The sequence below is a fragment of the Agelaius tricolor genome, unplaced genomic scaffold, assembly GCF_023055355.1.
Source record: "Agelaius tricolor isolate 1412-34295 unplaced genomic scaffold, bAgeTri1.0.p SCAF_1, whole genome shotgun sequence".
In the NCBI taxonomy this organism is placed as follows: Eukaryota; Metazoa; Chordata; class Aves; order Passeriformes; family Icteridae; genus Agelaius; species Agelaius tricolor.
Window position 1 is genome coordinate 55544889 of NW_027269261.1, and position 21715 is coordinate 55566603.

At 40.5% G+C, this 21715-nt stretch overlaps 1 protein-coding gene across 2 annotated transcripts in view; it reads left to right on the forward strand.

The window, feature by feature from the left end:
• Nucleotides 1–18282, forward strand: part of CNKSR3 (CNKSR family member 3) — a 60848-nt gene extending 42566 nt beyond the window's left edge. For both annotated transcript variants that reach the window (XM_071435148.1, XM_071435156.1), the window contains exons 8-13: nucleotides 2707–2775; nucleotides 3485–3631; nucleotides 5193–5317; nucleotides 7704–7912; nucleotides 8376–8465; nucleotides 9940–18282. In XM_071435148.1, coding sequence (XP_071291249.1) covers nucleotides 2707–2775; nucleotides 3485–3631; nucleotides 5193–5317; nucleotides 7704–7912; nucleotides 8376–8465; nucleotides 9940–10238 — 939 coding nt within the window. In that variant the 3' untranslated portion in view covers nucleotides 10239–18282. The remainder of the gene's footprint in view (nucleotides 1–2706; nucleotides 2776–3484; nucleotides 3632–5192; nucleotides 5318–7703; nucleotides 7913–8375; nucleotides 8466–9939) is intronic.
• The last annotated feature ends 3433 nt before the right edge of the window (nucleotides 18283–21715 follow it).

The following is a 21715-nucleotide window of genomic DNA, read 5'->3' on the forward strand; positions in this document are numbered from 1 at the left end:
CAGCTTTGATTGAGTTAGTTTGACTTAACTACTTTTGTTGTTTTAGACATGACTTGCATGGCATTACTACTTTAAGTACTGCGTGATCCATGGTTTGTTTTTCCACAGTTTGTAAATATTTTGTGCCTGCATGTTTCACTGTTAGTCTGATTAAACCAGTTTCTGCAAGTACACAAATTAGTTCAAATGCTTGGCATTAAAGTAATTGCTTTAATAAGTTACTGTATCTGCTGTTCTGAGCTCTTATGGTATCTTGCTTAACAAAGTCTTGGGCGTACTTGCTCTCCACTGGCAAAGGCAATCTCCCCTAATGGGAGCATTTAGGTGGTGGTGTGCTAAATTCAGTAATGAGTAATTAAATCAATGAGCTGTCCCATAACAAAATTACCTTGCAGACTAAAACAAGTATGAACAAGTAAGACTTTAAGAGTGGTCAGCTGGAAGGAAGTAGTTGGCAAGAGAGGCAACTAGTTTTTTACTGCAGGTGGTTCCTTGTTTTATTTGTACACTGAGTCCTTTGCAGCTGAGGGTTTATTGAAGGCTTCTGGGCAGCCCTTGAAGGAGTAGACCTCTAGCCAGCAGCTGAGGCTGGCAGGTGATGCTGTGGTGTTTTCAAACAGGCTACTTCTGTCCAGGAGCAGTGACTGAAAGAAAAAAAAGAGCAGAGAAACTTGGCTTTTGCTGCAATGCCTTTTTTTTTGCCTTTTTTTTTTTTTTTTTTTTTTTTTTTTTGTGAATAGGAAAGAACCAGTGATTCTAATTGTTCCCCTGCCAGGTCCAGGGACCAGGCAAGAGAGTGTGGAAATCTGTGCTTGCCAAGTGTAAGCTTCTATAGCTTTGATGCTATTGTCCTGGCATAACTCTTATAGGATCTGCCACAGAGATCATGTCCACTTCTGCAGCAATTTTAACATCTGATAAGTGCAAAAGAATGTAATGTTGACTGCTGACAAGCTGCTTCTGCATGTAGGTCTTGGGTCTGTATTCCTTCTGTAGCTTTCTGTGTTGACCTAAGTGTCTGCTTTTTGTTATCAACACTGGCTCTTCTTTTGGGGAATATCCTTCCTTGGGAGAAACTCCTTCCTTTGGAGCAACAGAACTTGACAAGCAACTGAGAGATCTGTGAGCAGCTGATGGCTTTATGGTGGTGTGGTATCATTTAGATATGACCCAGGCTGGATCTTAGCTCAGTTTTCTTGCTAGATTTGGAATGGTATTTTAGTAGCTATCCCCAGGAGCTGGTGGATGGAAATGGCAATGGAATTACATCCCTGAATTGAACAATGGAAGAACTGGGGAAGTCCATTTGGTATGAGTCAGCCAAGAGGATCCCTCAGTAATGCCATCCTACGTGAGACTTTGCATGTTGTGTTCGCCTAGAGCCAAACTCTGCGCTTTCCTCTGCTCTCACAATGTGATTCCAGTGCTGTGACCTGTCACTTGCTGCAGGAGTTCTCTGTGCAAGGGTCCTCCACCCTCCCTCAGATGAGCTGTTGGTCACCCAAAGGACAGCTTGAAAGGAGCTTTGTTTTTCACGAACTTGACTCTGGCCCAACATTTTTTCATGATCTTGGTTGACTCCTATATATGCAGCTTTCTACAGAGGCATTTCCTCTCAGAGGAAGCAAGAAGACAATGAAGAAATGGGGTTACTCATGATAGCTGAAGCCTCCCACAAATTCCCCATGTTTTCTTCCTTTGTTGACTGTTTATTCTCACAGTTCTTTCTCATAACAAAGTTACATGAGGTCTAAAGGTGTGATGAGGTGGAGAAGGGAGTCCTTAATCCCAGTGCTTAGTTCTGGAGTCACTAGGAAGAGCTGGCCTGCTGCCTGGTGGTTACTCATGGGGTGGAGGGTATGGTAGGAGTTGCTCTCCTGTGACCAGGGTGCAGCATGTACAAGGTAGCATGTGTGTGTGCTTTGGGTGTTGTCAAGGCTGGTAGGAGTTGGTGTGTTACAGCAGTGAGAGTGTTGTTAATAACTGCAGTGCAGCAAAGGCTGGTGCATTGCACCAGCTGTTGATAAATCTAAATATTGACATACTTATCTGTTTCTTGCTAACGGCTCCCCAGAGCTTAGGTTTTGTTCCAAGAAAATTGTATTTTAAAGTGTATTATTATTAGATAGGTATTTGAAAAATACCTGTCTGTGCAAGTATTTTTATCTGCTGACTTTGGTGATTCAGGCAAGCAGTTTCACATTAAAGTCAGAAGCTTCTATTTACATTGGAAAACAAAAAGAGTAAGTGCAAAGGATCTATCTTGTGGATTGGAAGGGTTTTGATCCTTTGTTCTGTATGTTCAAAGTCTTGAAGTATTTTTTAACATAAATACACATTTGTATAAAATTTCTTTGAGATGGTTGTTGTGTTAGGGCAGAAATTCTCCTCCTGCCTCTTCCATTACTGTCTAAAACTATAGTACAAACTGGAGGGAAAAGGAGAGTGGAGACTGTCCCATGACTTAAATACAATTTGGTCTTTAACAGATGGGGGCTATGCCTTCTCTCTTTCGGTTTAGTTCCCCCAGCATAAAAAGAAATAATTCAATTCATTAATTTACATTTCTCAAGTCATCAGCCGAGGTGAAAATTACATATAGTGAAAATCATTGCTGATGCAACCTTTGACTTGGATTGGTGGGGGGTTGTTTTGGGACAGAAGGAGACCTGATGCAGCACATAACTCTTGTTTTCCTCTTTGTAGTCCCCTGCTGATCGCTCCCAGAAGATTCACGCTGGTGACGAAGTGATCCAGGTTAATCAGCAAACTGTGGTGAGTAACTTCCCTTATGCTTCCTATACACCACAGGGTCTGCATGGATGGGGTCAGGAGGCATTCATTTCTGATGTTTGAGGCTTTGAAACATTTTATTTTCAAGATAAATTTTATTATTTGCAATATTTTGATAAATATACAGTATTTCATGTTAAAGCGCTTTATGCATAATATTAAAATAGTTCATGTTGCATTTAAGACCTGTTTAAAATGTCTTGTTACAGTCCACTGAAATGCAGATAAAGAGCTTTAAAATGTCCCCACAATAATTTGCAAATGATTGTCCAATCATTTGCATCTGGGAACCTGGATGTAATGATTGCATTTTTGCTTAGCACATTAGGCAATGCCTTTCCATGTGAGAAAGAAATATGACAAAAGTTATTCACTCTGAATCCCAGTGTTAGTCAATTTGAGCATATCCATGCATCCTTCTAGGACTGGATCTGAGGTATAAAGAGCACTGCTTGATATCTTAGTATTTAGTTTACAGCTTAAGTAGAGAACTTGGAAAGAAAATGAAAAACCTTGCAAAAAAAAGAACTTTCCATTTTTTAAAAATTCTTAAGATGGCTTTTTTGGAATCCTTTATTTCTTCTAGGTTCATATCAAAACAAGCTGTCTAACTTGGGAGGTTTGGGTTTTTCTTGTTTGTTTGCTTTCAGAAAATAAATGCTGAATAAAAGATGTCTTTATTCTCTTCCAGGTTGGATGGCAACTAAAAAATCTGGTGGCAAAGTTGCGAGAGAATCCTGCTGGAGTTAGGCTGCTGCTTAAGAAACGTCCTACCGGCTCTTTTCATTTCACTCCTGCTCCTCTGAAGAACCTGCGCTGGAAACCACCCTTGGTGCAGGTGAGAACCCGCCAGCTCCACTCTCATTTCAGGATGGGAATGCCTTGGTTGTAGCTGGAAAAAAGGAAAATCCCAGAAATGCCCCTAAGTACTGATATTTGAGTATATGTCAAGGCAGGTCAGGTGAAATGGCTGTCCTCCTATGGAATAAAAAAGAAAATGTGGTTTGGTGGTTTTGTTTGTTTGTTTGTTTTTTCGTGGGTTTTTTTTTTTTTTTCTGTTTCCTTGCTACCAGATAATGCCCTCTTGGTACACAAAGGAACTAGGTGTGCTGAATATTTTAATCAGTCTGTGTGCCACTGGGAGAACTTATCTGAGGCAAAACTGCTGATATGTATGGAATTCATCAGTGTGGAGCAATAAATAAATGCTTTCTCTGTTTATCAGAGTAATATGTTTTTGCTGAAATAGCTTAAGTCTATTCCATATATTTGTCCTCTTTTTAGTCTAGTGAAGGGGGAGAAAGAATATTTTTTTCAAAAAAATTATTTAAACTAATTGTTTAAATAAGATTTGGTTGTTGGGCAATCCACAGATTGGGTACTGAGCAGACAGAGAAAGGGATTCTTAAATAACAATGTTGAGGAATGGCATGTTGTATTAGGAAACTTAGGGCTCAATGCTTGCAGGAGTGAGCCACCTAACTGAATTTATACTAATTATCTGAAATTAATAAAACCAGGGAGAGTTCCCCTTCCTCCTCCTGTTGTGATACAGGTCTCCTTACAGCCATGGGGGTAATTTAAACCTGTAAAATGCTGGTGGCTATCACAAATCTCCATGAAAGCAGATTTCTCTCAAAATGGGTAGATGTATGCTTGACTACTTGTTCATCCTTCCTTTCATCAGTGCATGTGTCCTGTTTTTGTGACATCATGCCTGGCATGTGCTTCCAGTGTGAAGAGCTGAGGTGGGGCTGGCTTATTGGCTATGTCCAGCAGTGTTTCCTTAGGGGAGGGAATGATTGGAGAATAAAGGTCTTTGAAACCTTTTCTCTCCTATAGGCAGACAGGAACCTAGAAAGGTGCTGAGAATTTATAGAAGTGAGGTGCAAAGCTGAGCAATGCCAAATGTATTTTTAATTTGCTTCCCTGGTCCTTATATCCATTGATTCAATCTATGGTGAACTTTACTGTATTCCTGTCTGTGCTCCAGGCATTGGAGTGTATGGAATAAAGGTAGCATATGCCAGCTTCACAAGGCTTGCTAATCATATCTGTATTAAACAAATTGCTTTCTTTTAACACATCTAAATATAGAAGAGGGGGTTTTGTCTCAGTTGTTTTTTTTGTCTGTGGAATTTACATGAAAAATAGAACTGGAAAGAGCAAAATATGCTTGAGCAATACATTACCCATGATAGGACTTCTGTGGGAGGGCTGTAAAGCTAGCCAAGACTGGAGGTGGAGGAAAATGTGGACTCTAAGAGTTCTTGAAGTGTCCATATATCACAGAGATAGTAGTTCACTAGGGGATGAAAATGATGCTATTGATTATTAAGTTATCTTTTTGTGAATGATAAATGAATGTTCAGATGTTTGATAGCTGTTTAATATTTCAGACCAGTCCCTCACCAGCTTCAACTCAGTCACCAGAAAGCACCGTGGATACCTCACTGAAGAAGGAGAAGCCAGCCATTTTGGATCTGTACATACCCCCTCCACCAGCTGTTCCATATTCTCCTCGGTATGCAAACAAACCTGCACCACTCACAGAAACCTCCTTCACTGCACTTGTTTCTGAGCTGGCCTTCTGTTGGAGCTCTGTGCAGATTAGCTTGAGGAAGCTGCAGATCTCAAACTTGCTTCTAGCTGCCTAAATGAGTTGGATTGCTTGATCTTATGCTTAAATGTGTATGCTACCAGGATTGTAGAAGATTTTATTACTGGAAGACTGTGTGCCACAGAGAGCAGAGTTGTTCCCAGAACATGACCCCGGTGTCATCTCTGGTTTTGTTGTGGAGTTATGTTTCTGACACTGTTTAAATCCAGCTGCACACAGTAAGAAGTAATTTTTGTCCCTAACATTTTTCACTGATGGATTTTTTTCCTTTTTTAGCAATTTGAGTAACTGCTGTGGGAGTTAGAAAAGAATGTCACGTTAAATGACGCCTATCACGTTAAATTTTTAAACTTGCAAGTTGTTTAAAACAAATATGTTCCCACTGAAGGGAAGGGAGAGGCAATACATCAACTCTTATTTTTTTTATCCTGTGGTGTAAGCTATAAAAATGCAGACCTGTATACACAGTGGGAGGGAGAGTGGTGTGTATGGTAAGGCTGACTGTTGTTCCTTCTGAAGTCCATATTGACTCATGCCAGAACCCTGCCAGCTGATCTGGGAATGTGAGGGGAAAAAAGCGTTTCCAGGCAAGATGTGAAAGGCTGGCATGCTTCCTGGCCTTCCCTGACATTTTAGGTCACATGTAGGTAGCCCAGCACAGAAACTGTGACCTTTTGCTGCAGGCCTTGTGAGAGGGCACTTGCCTCCTGCCATGTAAGGGCTGATACAGAGACAGAGGTGGTATTACTGTGGTTTTTGGGGAAGGACTTGGGGGGGGGCTTGCTTAGGTAGGGTCTCTTTACTGAAGCTGGACCCACCTTTACCTGCTCTTGTCTTGCTTTTATGGTTACACATGCTCAGTTCTTATTAAAAAACCCTCAAATTTTAAAATCTTTTGGCACAATAACAAACATACAGATTTAGCAGATGAATGCCTTAGTTGTTTCTTCAAATCATTAAATATCTCAAGCACATTGGTGAATTATGTCCATGTGCTCAATTTATCTTTCCTAAAGAGACACAAAATCATACCGAGCTTCAAATGCCTTTAGACCTGAATCCCTGTTGAAAAGGACAGAAATCGCAATACGAGATTTTAAAATTCATCCTGGATGATGGATGGAAAGGGAAAAGGCATCTTGACTTTAACTTTTAAAGAAAGTAAATGTGAGAAGCTATGGCAGGCAGGAAGAGGAGAAAGGACAATTCTTTTGCCTTCTGTTTGGTCATCTGTTTTGACCTCTGCATGTTTTGCTTTTCTCTTGAAATTGTGGTGCATTTGTGTGATGGTTGCTTTTCTCCTCCCTCATCATCCTGCTCTCTTCCCTTCCTGGCACAGATCTCCTCTGCTCCAGAGCAGTGTTTGGTTTCCCTCCCCATGCACAGTCTCCACATGGTGGTGGTGTAGGAGAGCTCTCCACATACATACATTTCTGGTGTAACTCTTGAGTGCAATTTTTGGTCTCTGCATCTCCATAAATAGCTCCTTCCTATTCACTGAGCTGTTGCATTGTTCTTGCTGGAGAGCTGGACAAGTGGGATGTGCTGTCCAGGGACTGCTATGAACACTGGGGTATATATGTGCTTAGGCAGTCAGCTATGTGTTTTTATGCCTGACTTGGCTAATGGTTGCTTCAAGCAATAAGATTGTAACATATAGGAAGGGGGAAAAACCTCCAGGCAAATTTTAACTTGAAGGGTAGCTTCTCTTCCAAAAGTAATTGCAGAATTTAATCAAAATATATGTATGTGTATATATATATACACACACAAATACACACACTATGAATCTGTTAGGAGGGAGAGAGAAGGTGGTAAATATTTAGTGACAGGTATTGAACTCCTATAATGACTGAAGGGCAGAGACCCTCAGATGGAGGTAATAGCTGTTACCATTACACATACAGAGATGGATAAATTTGTGTAGCACTCCCGAGTCACAGCTATGTATTTGAGCAGGTGGTGAATCAGGGGCTTTGATGCCCTCAGGACAGAAAGGTCTCATTTATCAAAATCTTTTGCTGGAGTGGAGCCTCTGAATTTCTCAGTGTGTTAAATTACTGGCTTGTTAAGAGTAAATTAGCATGAGGAGGGTGGCTTTCTTTTCTCCTTGTTAAATATAATGAAGTCTTCTATCACCTGACTTTCTTGGGGGTTTCTTCCAGCTTGTTTGCAGCACAATGCCAGTTGTCACGAGCATGACTTGCTGCTGGAAGCATCTTTCAAACCTAGTCATGTCTGTAGCTTTAAACTCTTTCAAGGCACTAACTGCAGTGACATGTCCTTTCAGAGATGAAAAGGGGAGCTTTGTGTATGGAGGAGGCAGCAAACGCAGTCAGCCACTGCCTGGGTCCAAGGGCGCCGAGTCTCCCAATTCGTTTCTGGATCAGGAGAGCCGGAGGCGGAGGTTTACTATTGCTGATTCTGATCAGCTGCCTGGCTATCCCATGGAAGTAAACGTCCTACCAGCCAAAATGAGAGAAAAAACACAGTCCTACGGTGAGTTCATTCCTCTCTTGTTATCACTGTTGTGATAAGGGCTTTGATCAGTCTGAAATGATTTGTCTTAGCAAACTGCTTGTTGGGCTTGATTGATATTAAGGCCATTTGTACAAATTGTGAATCTGAAATTCTGTATCTGAAATAATGTCTCTTAAAACTCTTATTTCTCTAATGAATGTCATTCAGCTGGGGTCTGCTGCTATAGAGCACCATTTCCATATGTATTTTGCTTATAACATTATGTCCACTCCTGCTCTAAATGAGCAAGAGAAGGGCTGTTTAATCTCAGCACACTGATTTCTTATATGTCACCAGTGGAATTATCTTCAGATATTCTTTTTTTCTGCAATTTGAACTCTTTATTGCTTATCTCTCCTTTGCTTAACTGGGAAAAACAAAAATTTAAAAATTGGTTTCCTCAACCATATGTAACTCCTCTAACGTTCTATGTTCTCTCTAGGAAAACCTCGTCCTTTGTCAATGCCTGCTGATGGAAGCTGGATAGGAGCTGCAGACCCCTTCTCTAGGCCACGAGGATCAGGGAGAAAAGGCAAGGTTTTAGGTTTTATCCCTCATTCTCTTCCTCTCCAAAATCTCCTTGGTGTGAACCACATGAAAGTGTTTAAATTAGGAATGGAGGATTATAGTTTGCATATTGCTGAACTGATGCAAGGTGACCATTATTGGGTTTAGCAGAAATGCCAGATGGTAACTGAAATTTCTGAGGCTATTCAGTGATGGGACTCAAATCTTCTGCCCCAGAGTTGTAGTGAGCATTAAAAGTTAGCTAGAATGACTAGGGCAGATCTGTACTTGTGATTTTATCGCACATTTTGCTCTTGCACACAGCCCCTTCCCTTTCTACTGCATTTAATATTGATATGAAACTACTTTTGTGCTAAGTCTTTTTGTTTAGCTCACTGTGGAGGCTGTTAAAGAAGCAAGCTTGTTCACAAAATGTAAAATGAAGGGCCTTTTAGGAGCTGCTCTTTACTGCTACTGCTGTTAGAAAGGAACATATTCTCTAGGCATCGCTGAATGGGAGAGAGGCAGAAGCTCATAACATTTTGTGTTCTGTTGGATGGCTTTTTTACTTCCTACACTCTCCTCTTCCCACCTTCTGCATCAGAAAGACTATTTGAGTCCTGTTAGAGTGGGAAATAAGGATGACTAGTATATTCTTGGAATCAGTTATGAAAGCTAATGTCTAATTCTAGGTAAAATCAAAGCTGGTTTCTATTATTTTCATGTAAAAGTAGAAGTTGATACTGAGAAGCATCAACCTGGAGGGATACTAACAGAGCGATCACCAGGTGGCAGGGCTGGTTTTTGTGTGTGTGGTTTTTTGTTTGGTTTTACCTTTGGTTTTGTGTTGCCTTTTTTTAATGCTTGAAATGTACCTAAGTGCTCCAGGCTTGGATTTAAGCTGTGTTGGATCAGAACCAAAGGCCTGCCTAGTCCAGCAGGATTTTTTTAGCAGCAGCTGCCTTGGTCAGGTGTCTGGAGAAGAGTTAAAACAGAGAAAGCATCATGAATCACTGGTCAAAATCAGGGAGGGAAGTGCTTATATTTTCACCTGCAAAATTAATTTTTCTTGTCCAAAGTAATGATAGTAGCTTTTAAGCTACTCATGAGTTATACTGAGAAGTTTATGGATTCAACTCTGGTCTCTTCAGCATTTTGAATAACACATTAGAAGAAGATTTGTTAAATATCACCTATGATAATGATTTGCATGAAGGTAGTCTGTATCATCATTTTTGGTGTGTGTGAATCTGGAATATAACAGTCAAATGGTATCTCCTCTGTGTATGGATTTATTTCATTATTGTGTCACTTAAAAAAAATTAAGGATGCAAAAAGCTGTGAATCTATTGATAGCTGCTTATGTCCAGGTATTTTATGAACAAAACCCCAGATCTAGGTATTTGAAGTGTAACCAGAATACTTTTATAAAAATGCAAAATGTTAATGGAGGGTTTTGAAGTCAGCAATAATTGGTTTTCCCCCTCCTGTTTGTACAGGTGAAGATGTCCTCTGCAGGTACTTCAGCAATGAAAGGATACCCCCGATCATTGAGGAAAGCCCCTGCACGCAGCACCCGCTCTCCAGGCCAGTGTCTGACAAGCAGTTAGTGAGGGGAACAGATTATATTCGAGGCAGCAGGTGCTTTATGAATACAGACCTCCACAACAGTGCAACAATTCCTTTCCAAGAGGAAAGTGCTAAAAAATCATCAGTCACATCATCCACAAAATCCTCCTCGGCAGAGCCCTCACTGCTGGTCAATTGGTTCACGAGACTGAAACTGTTGACTCACTGACTTGTCCCCAGCGCTGTCACCAAGTGCCTTTGCTCGTCGGTCACACTTCTCTACTCTGCAGCTTAACTGACACACAGTGACTAATGCAGTATTCTTTTCCTGGAGAATCTCACACTTTAGCCTTTTTGTTTGTCATTTTTGATGGATCAGAGGGTTTCATAGTGCAAGGAAGCAAGAAAGACCAAGTTCCTCTGCCTGGCCAAAAACTGAAGGCATTTATTCCCATGGAAATGAGTAAAATTTCAGTGAGGTAGAGGCCACAAGTGACCTGGAAAATGCATAATGACTCAGAGGAAAGCATTGTATTATTACTGTGAAGTCCAGTGGCACTTTAGTTGTCTGAATGCTCAGAGGCTGGTGCAACTGGCAGGGTGTCAGACTATGAAGAGCTCACAGAAGTTGTCACTCTCCTGACTGGGAAAATAAGCAGGGAAACAGCAGTTTCACGCAACTTGGTGATGCTGTTTCAAGTACTGCATGAGATCAACCTTGTGAGGAAGAAGTAGTGGTGTTACCATTCTTTCTCTGATATCCAGAGTTCCTATGAAGTCTTAGGAAGAGAGTTCTCTTATTCAGAGATTTTAGGAAGTTGGACTAATTTAATTATAAATCAATCCAACCTTATATATATAATCTATTTTATTTGAAATCACAGTACAAATAAGGAGCACTGAACAACTGCAGTGCTCATCTGTAAAGGTATATGGATTGCTACAACAAGCCAAGGAAATGCATCTGTAGAGGTGGTGAAAGAATCTATATTTTTTCCTTAATTGTTTAAGAATGACTTGCTGTTAACCAAAGTAACCTTTAAAGACAGTCCTGTTGGACTTACGAGAACTTTTACGGTGGTTCAGTTTTTGAATGATGTGTTGTTTTTATGAAAAATATGTGCTATCATACACTACAATTGTAAGACATCTTGCTATTTTCTATATAGCTCTAATTTTTACCCCTCCAGAATTTTAAAGTAGCCTTGGGTATTTTGGGAGGAAAATAAAACTTGTTTAACAAAAGAGAAGGATATTAAAGAGGTATTGTTTAAGAAGGAATGTACATAAGATTGTTAGTATGCAAACAGTTGTGTTTAAAGTTATTTAAATGTTAAATATAGTTGTATATATTTTTACATTTAAACAGATAGAGTTTGTACCTTCCTGTATTGAAGTATTGGGCACAGCTTAGTCAAATGAAAAGAAAATAAGATTTTGTATTACCTTCTAATTATAAGACTAACTATTTTTGTAGATGATACATTGCCAACAGCCTCTACTCCTTTGGTCTTGCTGAAAAGAAGGATTTGTATTTAATCATTTGTGGGGAAGGAGGGGAGTTAAATGCTAGTTTGCACACAGGACTGGGGCAGGAATCACACGTGATAACAGGATATTAAAAACACACTGTAATTCTGTCTGTGAAGATGTCACCATTCTGCTGCAACGAGCTGATGAAGTTGTGCTACAGCCCCACAAAGAGAGACAGGGCGTTTCATTCACCTCTCAATTAATTGTGTTTGATTGTGACTCACTAATGACTGGAGAGGCTGGTTTGGACCTTTCTGATCAAAGCAGACGTGTCTGTCTTCTGGCACTCTCCTCCACTCCCCGAGATGGCAGTCTGTACTAGACATGAACTGCCACTGAACCTTGACACAGTTTGGTCCTGCCTCCAAGAAAAGGGCTGAAACTGCCATGCTGTGGGCTCTGTGGTGTAGTGTAGTCCAGCCTCAAAAAGGCTGAACTGCTCTAAAGGTGTTGTCCAAACAAGACTTTTAAAATGGAATTTCTGCTCATCTTCAGTGTTGTGTTTTCTGTACTTAGGAAATGAATGGGGGCCATTATGCTTAACTTCTTATTGTGTGTAGTGAATATAGAGGATGCTCTACAGTTTAGGGGTAAAAAAAACTCCAACGGATCTAGGAATAAATCACAGCTGATATCCTTCAGGCCTAACCTGCAAAAAATTCTGCTATGATACTAAAACTTGGCTCATCTCTTGATGTTGAAGGTACGTGTATCTATCTATCTACTGTACCTAAACTGACTTCCCTAATGAGTACCATGTACATTTCCAGATGTCCTGCCATGGTACAGTACTCCACAATACTCTGAATACATGGTCATGGTGGAAAAACAATGCAGTTAATTGGAAAAGATCATAAACCCCACAAAAATGGAAAATAATATTTAGTACTGTTGCATATATGTATAGTGGGGATCGTGCACTTTTGGAATATTGAGCAGGCTTCTGTTGAAGTCTGTAGACTACATGAAAGCCAATACCTTTGGTTTCTCTTACATAACCATTGCAAAAAAAAAAGTCCTTTTTTGGATGGCAATGTGTGAGAGGAAATAGGACATAAAAATGAACACTAATGGCTTGTAGAGACAGAGTGCAGGGCAATTCTCCAAGCCATGTGTTTCCTCTAGTATTCATGGACAATTAAATTAATCAGTGTTTGAATTCTGGATGACCAACAGAGGTGAACACAGTACTGAGAGTATTATACTAGTTTTGTTCTAATCAATGAGCCAATAACTTTTCCTTCCTCATAAGCAGGGCTTGTTTTACGAGCAACGTGCTCCATAGTCTTGGTGCTAGATGAACAGAAAGGAGAGAGAGTAAAAATCCAAAACTTAACCAAGCCAGGAAACAGATGGTAAAGACTAGCTTTAGAGTTGGAGAAGATAAAGTCTTTTCTTCTTGCATAAATGTTTCTTTAGTCCAGATCTTGCATCCTGTTTTATTACACTGCCACCAGGCAGTCTTCACAAATTGCTCTATATCTGCAATCACATCCTGAATAGACCAAGTTAAACCCCTCATCAGGCTTTAACTTAGATCTTGATGAATTCAGCTCAAACCCTTTTTTTTTGCAGGTTTTACTTTCCTAGGAGCTTTCCTGCATTCATCATTCAATTTTTGGAATATCTTACACATGATCCAAGGAGAAAGGCTTTCATGCTCATGCATTCTTAGAAATGCCTTTGCCAGCAGGATTGGTAGCTCAGAGGAGTGTGAATGTTGGCTTCTGCTTGAGTTTTCTGCACTAAAATATTCATCCCCCAATTTCCACCATACATCCTAGTGCACCATCTGAAAAGTGTGAGATAGAAATGCTTGTGGGCAATTGGAAAGAAGTGTTGTGTACAACTGTGACTTCTTTCTTTGCTGTAGCCTGAGCTTTACTTTGGACATGCTGTGGTTATGGAGCACATGCTCTTTGTGGCTGTCACATAGGAATGCTTTTGTCTCCTTGGAGGCTGTAAGGTTTTTGTAATGGTCAAGAGCTCTTGAGGAAGCCACTGACTTAACTCAGCATATTCTGTGATTCACTTAAAATGTAGAAAGAGCACTCCAAAAAAACTCAGTTTGGAGAATGAAAAAAGAGGGGTCAGGCTAAGCTAAATGTATGGGTCTCTGTTGTGTCAAATGCTGCTTCAGCTGAGTGGCAGTAACTGCAAAGAAAGCACCCCACACAACTGCAGCATGCACATTTGTTTCTACCACTACATTTGTATGATGCTGGAATATGAAACAAGGGCAGTCTTTCAAAGCAGTTATATATAGTTCCACACACCACACTTGAGCTGTAAGATATATTGACAAAAGCAGTCAAGAGCTGCTGTCAGTGTGTAATTTCACCAAATTCTGCTGCATCAGTTTAAAATAGTGACCTCTCTTTATCCTGTTGCCTGCACAATGCAAGTCCCTAACCATCAGTTTTGTCTTCCTTTATGATAGCAACTGCTGGTAAGATTGTGTCATTCCCACAGGGCCTCGTGCAGTGGTCCAAAAGCTTAGTTAGTTTGGGTTATTCTGGACTTTGTCCAAAAGTGGAAAGTCAAATTTAAAAACAATATTACTGCTCCAACATCACTTAGAGTTGGGATTTTTTTTTTAATACATACTAGATATTAAACAGGCAGGAGTTGTCTGTTGCATTCTTTGCCAGTAGAAGAAAAAGAATGGATTACAAACTCAGTGGAGGAAAAAACCCCAGACCTTTGGGTGTCCTCCAGTTCCTGCCAGTGGGAGAAATGTGTTTGTTTTAGCATGACATAGAATAGATGTAAACATTTCTTTTTAAACCTCCCTGTGTGGTCACCTCAGTTATTCAGGATGATGTAAGCCACTGACTTTCTCCCTTAAGTGGTTATGGAGTTATCCAATATAATTTTTTGGGAGACAGTAAAGATATCTTAGACAATTATGTGATTGATTAGCAGAGTATGGAGATGGAATAATTAGGCATAAAGTAAGTGCCAAAGAGTGCTGAGTTATAGGGGAAATCCTTGGGGTCAGTTTATGATTGCGGTTGCTGTTTGTTCTCTGGTGAGGGTGAATGTTCTCCGTCCCAGACAGCAGCCAAGGAATCAGAGCACAAGAAGTCCAGTCCAGTGTACTGTGCCATCTTCAGCTGAGAGGGGTAGTTGCTTGGGCTTTTTTGGTTGGTTGTTTCTGACACCCCACACCCTCCTTGGTAAGTGCAGCCAGAGTAGGAACTGTTGAAATGTACCTGTGGAGCAAACCTGACAAGATTCTGATGGATCACTGGGCTGTGCTGACTGATGGTGCTCAGCCACCACGTGTTTAGGTGTGCTCTGGGAGTGCCTTTGCAGGTGAGGAGCCTCAGACCCTTTTGACCTTTACTTAGAGGCTTTTTTGTTTGGGCAATATTTACTGAGAGGCATACAATATGCCACAGTCTAAACTGAGATTTATTGTTTTGACTGTGTATTTAATGCTTTGGGGTTTTTTTCCCAAGTAACTGCATGCTTCTCAGTGCTACTTATTAATGTGTTTTCCTCTTTCATCCCCCATTAGCTGTTTTCAGTACCAATGTTTCTAATAAAATCCTCACATATTTCCAGTGAAAATGTTCATAATGCCAAGTAGTCACAAACGAGCCATAAAATTTTAATCTGTAAACTGTAAAAGAGCCCCAACCAAACAAAACTCCATTAGCAAAACACAAGAAAAAAATCACACATTTTCTGCCTTGTGAATAACAACTTCATGAATAATAATGAAACTAAGGATTTTCATCCTTAGTAAAAGGTAAAAGATCAGCCAAACTTTAGTGGCTGCATCTTGGGTAATTTGTTTGAGTTTATTACATGATAGTAGAAAGTGAGGGCTGTAGTTCAGGTATTGTAGATTCTTGTAATGCAGCTGTGGTGTTTAAATGTGTCTCCACAGAGCATGACCAAAGGCTTTCTTAGGTGTGACACAGTTTTAGCTGAAACTCTCCCACTTTACTGAATGTCCCACTGAACACGCAGAAGTCTTAATATTGTCTGGCATATTTCTTGACCACTGGTTTCTGGGGGGAAGGTTAGTATAAGTTCCTATAAGTGAGTAGGATGAGAGCAAAATAAATTATGTCCTAAATTAATTATTTCCCTTTTCCTATGTCTTTCCTCTCTGACCTTTTCCTCCCTACATTAATGCTAAGGGACTGTCCAAGAATTTATTTCACAAACAAACAGCTATAAAGTCTTTAATATTTATAGCATAATCAGTTTGTTTTGATGTCCGAGATAGTTTTGATCAGAGCCCTCCAGCAAAAATAGTGCTGCCCACAAGACAACATTTTCAAGTTCTTGATTCGTGTAAGAATTCCTCTCTGCTTAATAAGCTGTTGGCTTAGACTCTGCTTTGAAGTTACTTAGACCACCCCAAGCAGTCCTTGGTCCTTTAGGTCCAGACACATCAGCTTCTTATCACTGGCTAGGAAGAAAGGTCTGGTTTTTTTCTCCTCTTTCTGAGTTTTGTAACACTGGATTCATAGGCTGCATTGGAGAGATGGGTGTGGACGTCCTGCCCTTCCCTGCCTGCCCTCTCCTGCTGTCTGTGCAGTGGCTGTGTGGGGTGGAGAGACAAGAAGGCTAGGGGAAACTCATCATCTAAAGCAGCAGCCCCTCTCTTCCCTCTCATGCTCAGGATAGCAGTGACAAGCCTCCAAATAAAAGGCTGATGGGACAAGGTACATGATTTGCAAAGCTGGTTTTCCTGTGGAAGTGTGGGAACATTGAGGAGTGACACGATGTGTCGCACAGTGTTAGCACAGAGGTAACATGAGGGAGCCATTATCTAAGAACCAAAAAGGTTTGGCAGCACATGAGCTCTCTGCATGGCACAGGCATGTTTCACCTAGTGCTGCACAGAGAGGCCTTTACTAAAGCAAAGGGGACAAGTGAGCTGGGGCTGTGTGGGAGAGGCAGTCAGGCATATATACCCCAGGGTGCTCACACATGGGTGAGTCTGGTCACAAGAAATGTATTTGACCTGTACTGACCATGGCTGGCTGCTGTGCGTGCAATGGATGTGGTCTGTGTGGGAAACAAGGCTTTTAGAGGGATGTGGAAGAGGCTCAGGTTTCAGATGGTGACTCATTTTCCCAGTGGTTGACCAAAGCGAGGGGGAGGTGTGATGGGAAGCTGTGATGAGAAGTACTCCTGCTATCTTTGTCCCTATCATGAAATGTCAAGGAGTGAAAACAAACATCACCAGAAGTCTGAAGTTCAAAAAACCTGAATCACAGCACGGTTACCAAAGCATATGACTTCTCCCACAGGTCACTCTTGCAAATGTGGATTTTTCATCTAGTTTGCAATGAAGCATTTGGTGTGTTTTCAAAATGCAGAAGATTTTGGACACCATCTGGTCTCACACAGTATTTGCTGTTCATGTAGCTGGCTGTGAAGATAGACATCTTGGCTGGTGAGGCTGGCTCTGGCAGCATTGTCTCAGGGCAGGAGCTGTGAGAATTGCATCACCCTGACTAGTTTGATACAAGCTTTTTGGTTGGATGTGCGTAACATGCCTACATTTTAAAATGAAGTGAAAGTCAGTTATAAAATCACAAAAACATACAAAAGCCATTAGTGGGAGAAGAGATGCTGCCAAAACATTGTGCTCCGGTTGCTCTCCAGTACTCTTGCCTAGTTGGCACCCCCAAGACAAAATTCCAGGTGCTTCCCTAGTGGAAGGAGGCACACTACATGAACCCAAAGGCTCGTTTCCATTCTTGAAAGCACAGGCCAAGCAACATTTCTGTTGTTTTTCTCTAGGTCTTCAGGTATTTCCAGTGATGACTAGTCTGCTCAGTCTGTTGCTACCTCCTCCCTTTGCTTAAGGTGCCCTTGCTGAGCACCTCAGGCAGTTTTGGCATTGTCACACTTGGGTGCCTGCAGAAGGCAGTGTTGTGTTCAACATGCTTGTGCTGCTTTTGTACTTGAGCATAAATAAGAAATTCTCCCACTAAGTAAACAGGGTTTGTCAGGCAAAATGTTTTGTCCTCAGCACTAGGTCTGAGTACTTCCTTCTACTTTTTGTGTCAGATCTGATTAATTGATTAGAGCTGTTTCTGATTTATGATTGAAAGGGTGAAATGAAAATAGGATCTTGTTGATGAAGAAGATTCAAATGAACATTTAAACAAATTAATAAGGGCCAAAGAAACTAGAGAAGTAAAACCAGGCACTAATTCTTTATATGAGCAGTGCTAAAAAAAAAATACACAAAGTAAATGTGTGTTTTGTGTTTTTGTGGGGTTTCATATCTCAGCCTACTGTCTGGAAACTTTTAATATTATTCTCCTACAAGTTTCTTGACAATGAAAGGTAACTGTGGGATGCTTATGATCAAGCTGCTGCTGTATTATTGTGCTGTTGTATTTTGGGAAAGCAGATTGCTTGCTACACCTGAGTTTTCTGTTCCTTCCTAGCCCTCCCACTCTAAAACCAATGCACATCACATCAAGTGGCTTTCAAAATTATAAGTTCGTCACTAGATCCTCTTTTCACTGTCCTACTCAGTTCAACTTTTGAGAACAATAGGAAATGTATTTTTAAAGGCTGAAGATGCTGCGTTACCATATGCACAGGCAGAAGTAATTATTGATTGGTTTGAGAACTGGAACCATTGTAAGGTAACAGATATGCTGCTGTATTTAAGATGAAAAGTTTTTCTTCAAGTAGAAATTGTGTTATGTTCTTGGACTATTAAATACACTCTTGATTCAGAAATGCACAAAGCACTATTTGTGCCACTTAAAGTTCACATGGAAAAGCTGAATCATCCAAGCCATCTGAATGATGCACACTATTTGGTAGTTGTTTTCTTCATCAGGCAGCTGGTGATCTCTCTTCCTGTATTCAGGGCTTGGGTGGGGGGGGGGGGGAAAGGAAGAAAGGAGTCTCCAGGGTGGGGGGAGAAGCTATTGCTTCATGTGTGCAAACTTTATGGTTTTCCTGAGACCTCTCTAAATTTGTGGTAAGTTAAAACTATATTAAGAGGATTGAAGAGGCAATATATATTGCAATTAGGTTATAAAGTGTTTTTATTTTAAAGTAATAATGCTTTATGAACATTTTAGGCATTATTTGTTTATTATAAGTTATAGTTCAAGCAGTTCTTCATGGGGGAAGACATGAGATATGTGCTAGGGCTGGGGGTCCTTCAGACTTGGTAGCTTCTGTGTCTCCTGCTCCCCTCTTGAAATAAGGAGGTGAACCATGAGATTTGTTGCCTCAGTCACCAGCCAAAAAATGGTAACTCAATTTCTCTTGTGCTGGTCATGTTACCCAATTTGTGTTTGCCTGCTGAAGCTCAGTGGTAATGAAGGGCTGTTTAGTGCTGAAAAAACTCCCAGGTCAGGAGTGGGACAGGCATGTGACAGGGTTGGGGGGAACAGTAGTTTTGCAGAAAACCCCACACATACTCCCTGCAGCTACATCCTTAGTTTTCTAATTTGGGATGTACCTATTTTTTGGTGGATATTTTATTTATATTGACATTGGTGAGGAAGCTTTTTTCTTCTTTTTTAATGATCTGCCTCTTTATTACAGTCTGTCTTACCTAGTTAGATGGTAAGATTTTTTTTTATCAGGCCTTGTCTTCTAGTTTTAACTTCCTGAGCGTAATGAGCTGGGGATTTAATTGTTCTATATTGTATTTATTAGTATAGTTGAAAGGGTCTAAAGAGCAGCAGAATAGAAAAAGCAGTGCAGAAAGGCTTTGCTCAGATCTTGATTGTCTGACTTTTCTTTGGGTTTTACTTTTGTCCAAAAGCTGAAGAGGGACACAACCAGGAGGCATTCAAATCTTTTGAGTCTGAACCAAACTGTGTGACTCTGTCAGTGTGAGTAATGAACTGCCTGGGAATTGATGGCAAATTACTTGTATTTCTAACCAACACAGAACAGGAAAAAAGAGCTGGGGCTCTGATTCTTAGCAGATTCTTCAAGAGAACCTCTCATTAACTGTGCAAGGGGGGAACTTCCATTCCTTTTGGTGACTGTCATTATAGGGCTGGCAGTGCCTGCAATAACCTGAAGTACTTACCACAGCAGGTAGTTTCAGCAAGGGGGCAACAGCCCCTCTTGCTTAGAAAACACTGGCCTTTGAGAAAATACCAAATCAAACTATGTTGCATAGTCTTAAGGAAAGATGACTGCATTTGTGTCATAAGAACAAACATTAAAGATTTATGTAAGAAATTTATAGGACAAGAGACAATAAGGTTGAATTACAGCAGAGAGCTTGAATTTGGTTGAAAAACCTGATGTCAAGGAGAGTTAAGCACTGGTTTAAGATGCTGAAGGGAGCTGTGGAACCTCCATTATTTGAAGTCTTAAAGAACAGGTTAGGTGGCCTCTGTCAGAAATAGCCCAAGTATAATTGATCCTGCTGGGAGGGACAGACTTAATGATCTCTTGATGTCTCTGCAACCTTGTGAATTTGCAGAGATGTGAGTAGGCTGTGTGTGATTGCATGCTGCTAGAGTTCATCAAGTGCTTTCAGGCCCTTCTGGATAAAAGCCATCATGCACACTTCACCATAACCCTGGTGAAATTTGGATGTTTAAAGGTCCTTGAAGCAATCAAATGAATGCATGAGAAGATGCAGTTCAGGGCTACCACACAGGAAAGAGGGACAGGGAGCAATAACATTCAGATTCAGTAATTTTATACTTATCTAGAATAAAAGCATCATCAAAAATTACCATTATTGTTCCTTCAATTTTTAAGGCACTTGTGGAACATTTCAAAACCACCACTTTTTGTTTTGAAGAACTGTGGGGGTTTTCTCTTAATAGAAGGAAGGTATTAGTAATGGTGCTACACTTCTGACAAGGGAAAGCATATTGATAGCTCTAAAATATAGTCTGGCCTTTTAAAATCAAGACAATAGACCTACAAAACCTGCTCTTTTATACTGCTTCCTGATAGAGTTGAGAGACACGTCCCCACATCCCTGCCATTTCGAATGTAATTTTTAATTTTTAAAAAGCAAAATAACTTGCAGACAGGTAGAGCAGCTCTGTGCTTATGGAAGTAGCTTGTTTCTGTATATAAGTTCCTTGTTAGAACAAGCTGTGAAGCAAAAAAGTACCCACCTTCATTTTCTTTCAACCAGTGGGTGGCCCAGGGTTATGAACTTTATGGGGAGACACACATGCGTCATGGTACCAAGAGATTAATTTCTCATGCAGTGAAAATCATCAGTGGCCAGAGTCTCCAGAAAGCAGTACCAGATGTCCTGAATATTTTGACATTCAAGTCTGCAGAAAGCTCCAAAAAGGAGGAAGTGAAAGAATGGTGGCAAGTCTCTTGCAAGAAATTTTAGGGATGTGGGACTTCATTTGCACATGAGTGTGACAGCTCTTTTAAGCAAAAAGCATGGTGGGAAGTGGGACAGGCTTTTTCTTTACTACCACTCAGAGGACTGAGCCATCTGCTTTTCCACGTCATCAAGGAACACTGTCTGGTGTGCTGCCTTGATCTCTTCTGTGGAATATTTACTCTTTCCATAAGTAACACATGTGCTTCTTCAGACCTGCCAGTACTGCCCTTACTATGATTCACAGTGCACGTAAAGCCAGTAGTTATTTTAGGAAGCAATAGCTGAATCTCTGCATCAGATTTCAAGATGCATTTTTGGGCAAGTTTTCAGATAATCCATTTATATGCAGTTGAACTGCTTTGAAGATATAAAGTGCCATGTTACAGATAAGTACTGATTAGTCATGCAAATAAATAGAGATATTTTAATTAGGGCAATTTCAACATGACTCGTACTGTGGAAAAGAGCCCATGTAAACATATTAAATAGGTAATTTATTAGTGGGAGCAACCTGTGATTAAGGGTGTCGTGTTTTAATTTTTGGGGGAGAATAACATACTTTGCAAAGTAACAATGCAAGAAAGTAACAGCCTGATAAGCTAAAAAACAATAACAGCTTCTGTTTTTCAAATTATTTATATAATTATAACTCAGATATTTATGTCTCTTCATGTCTGCTTGAGCCCCAGTACAACTCCAAGTAAGCTGGGCATGCTCATGTATGTACTGCCTGAAATGTGGCAGTCTTGCCAGCTGGTCAGTCTGAGACTACTTATATATCCTGTAGCGCTCTGTTCTGGGATTTGCCATCACTTTTCTGCCAGGACCCTTTCTTGCAGTAGCTT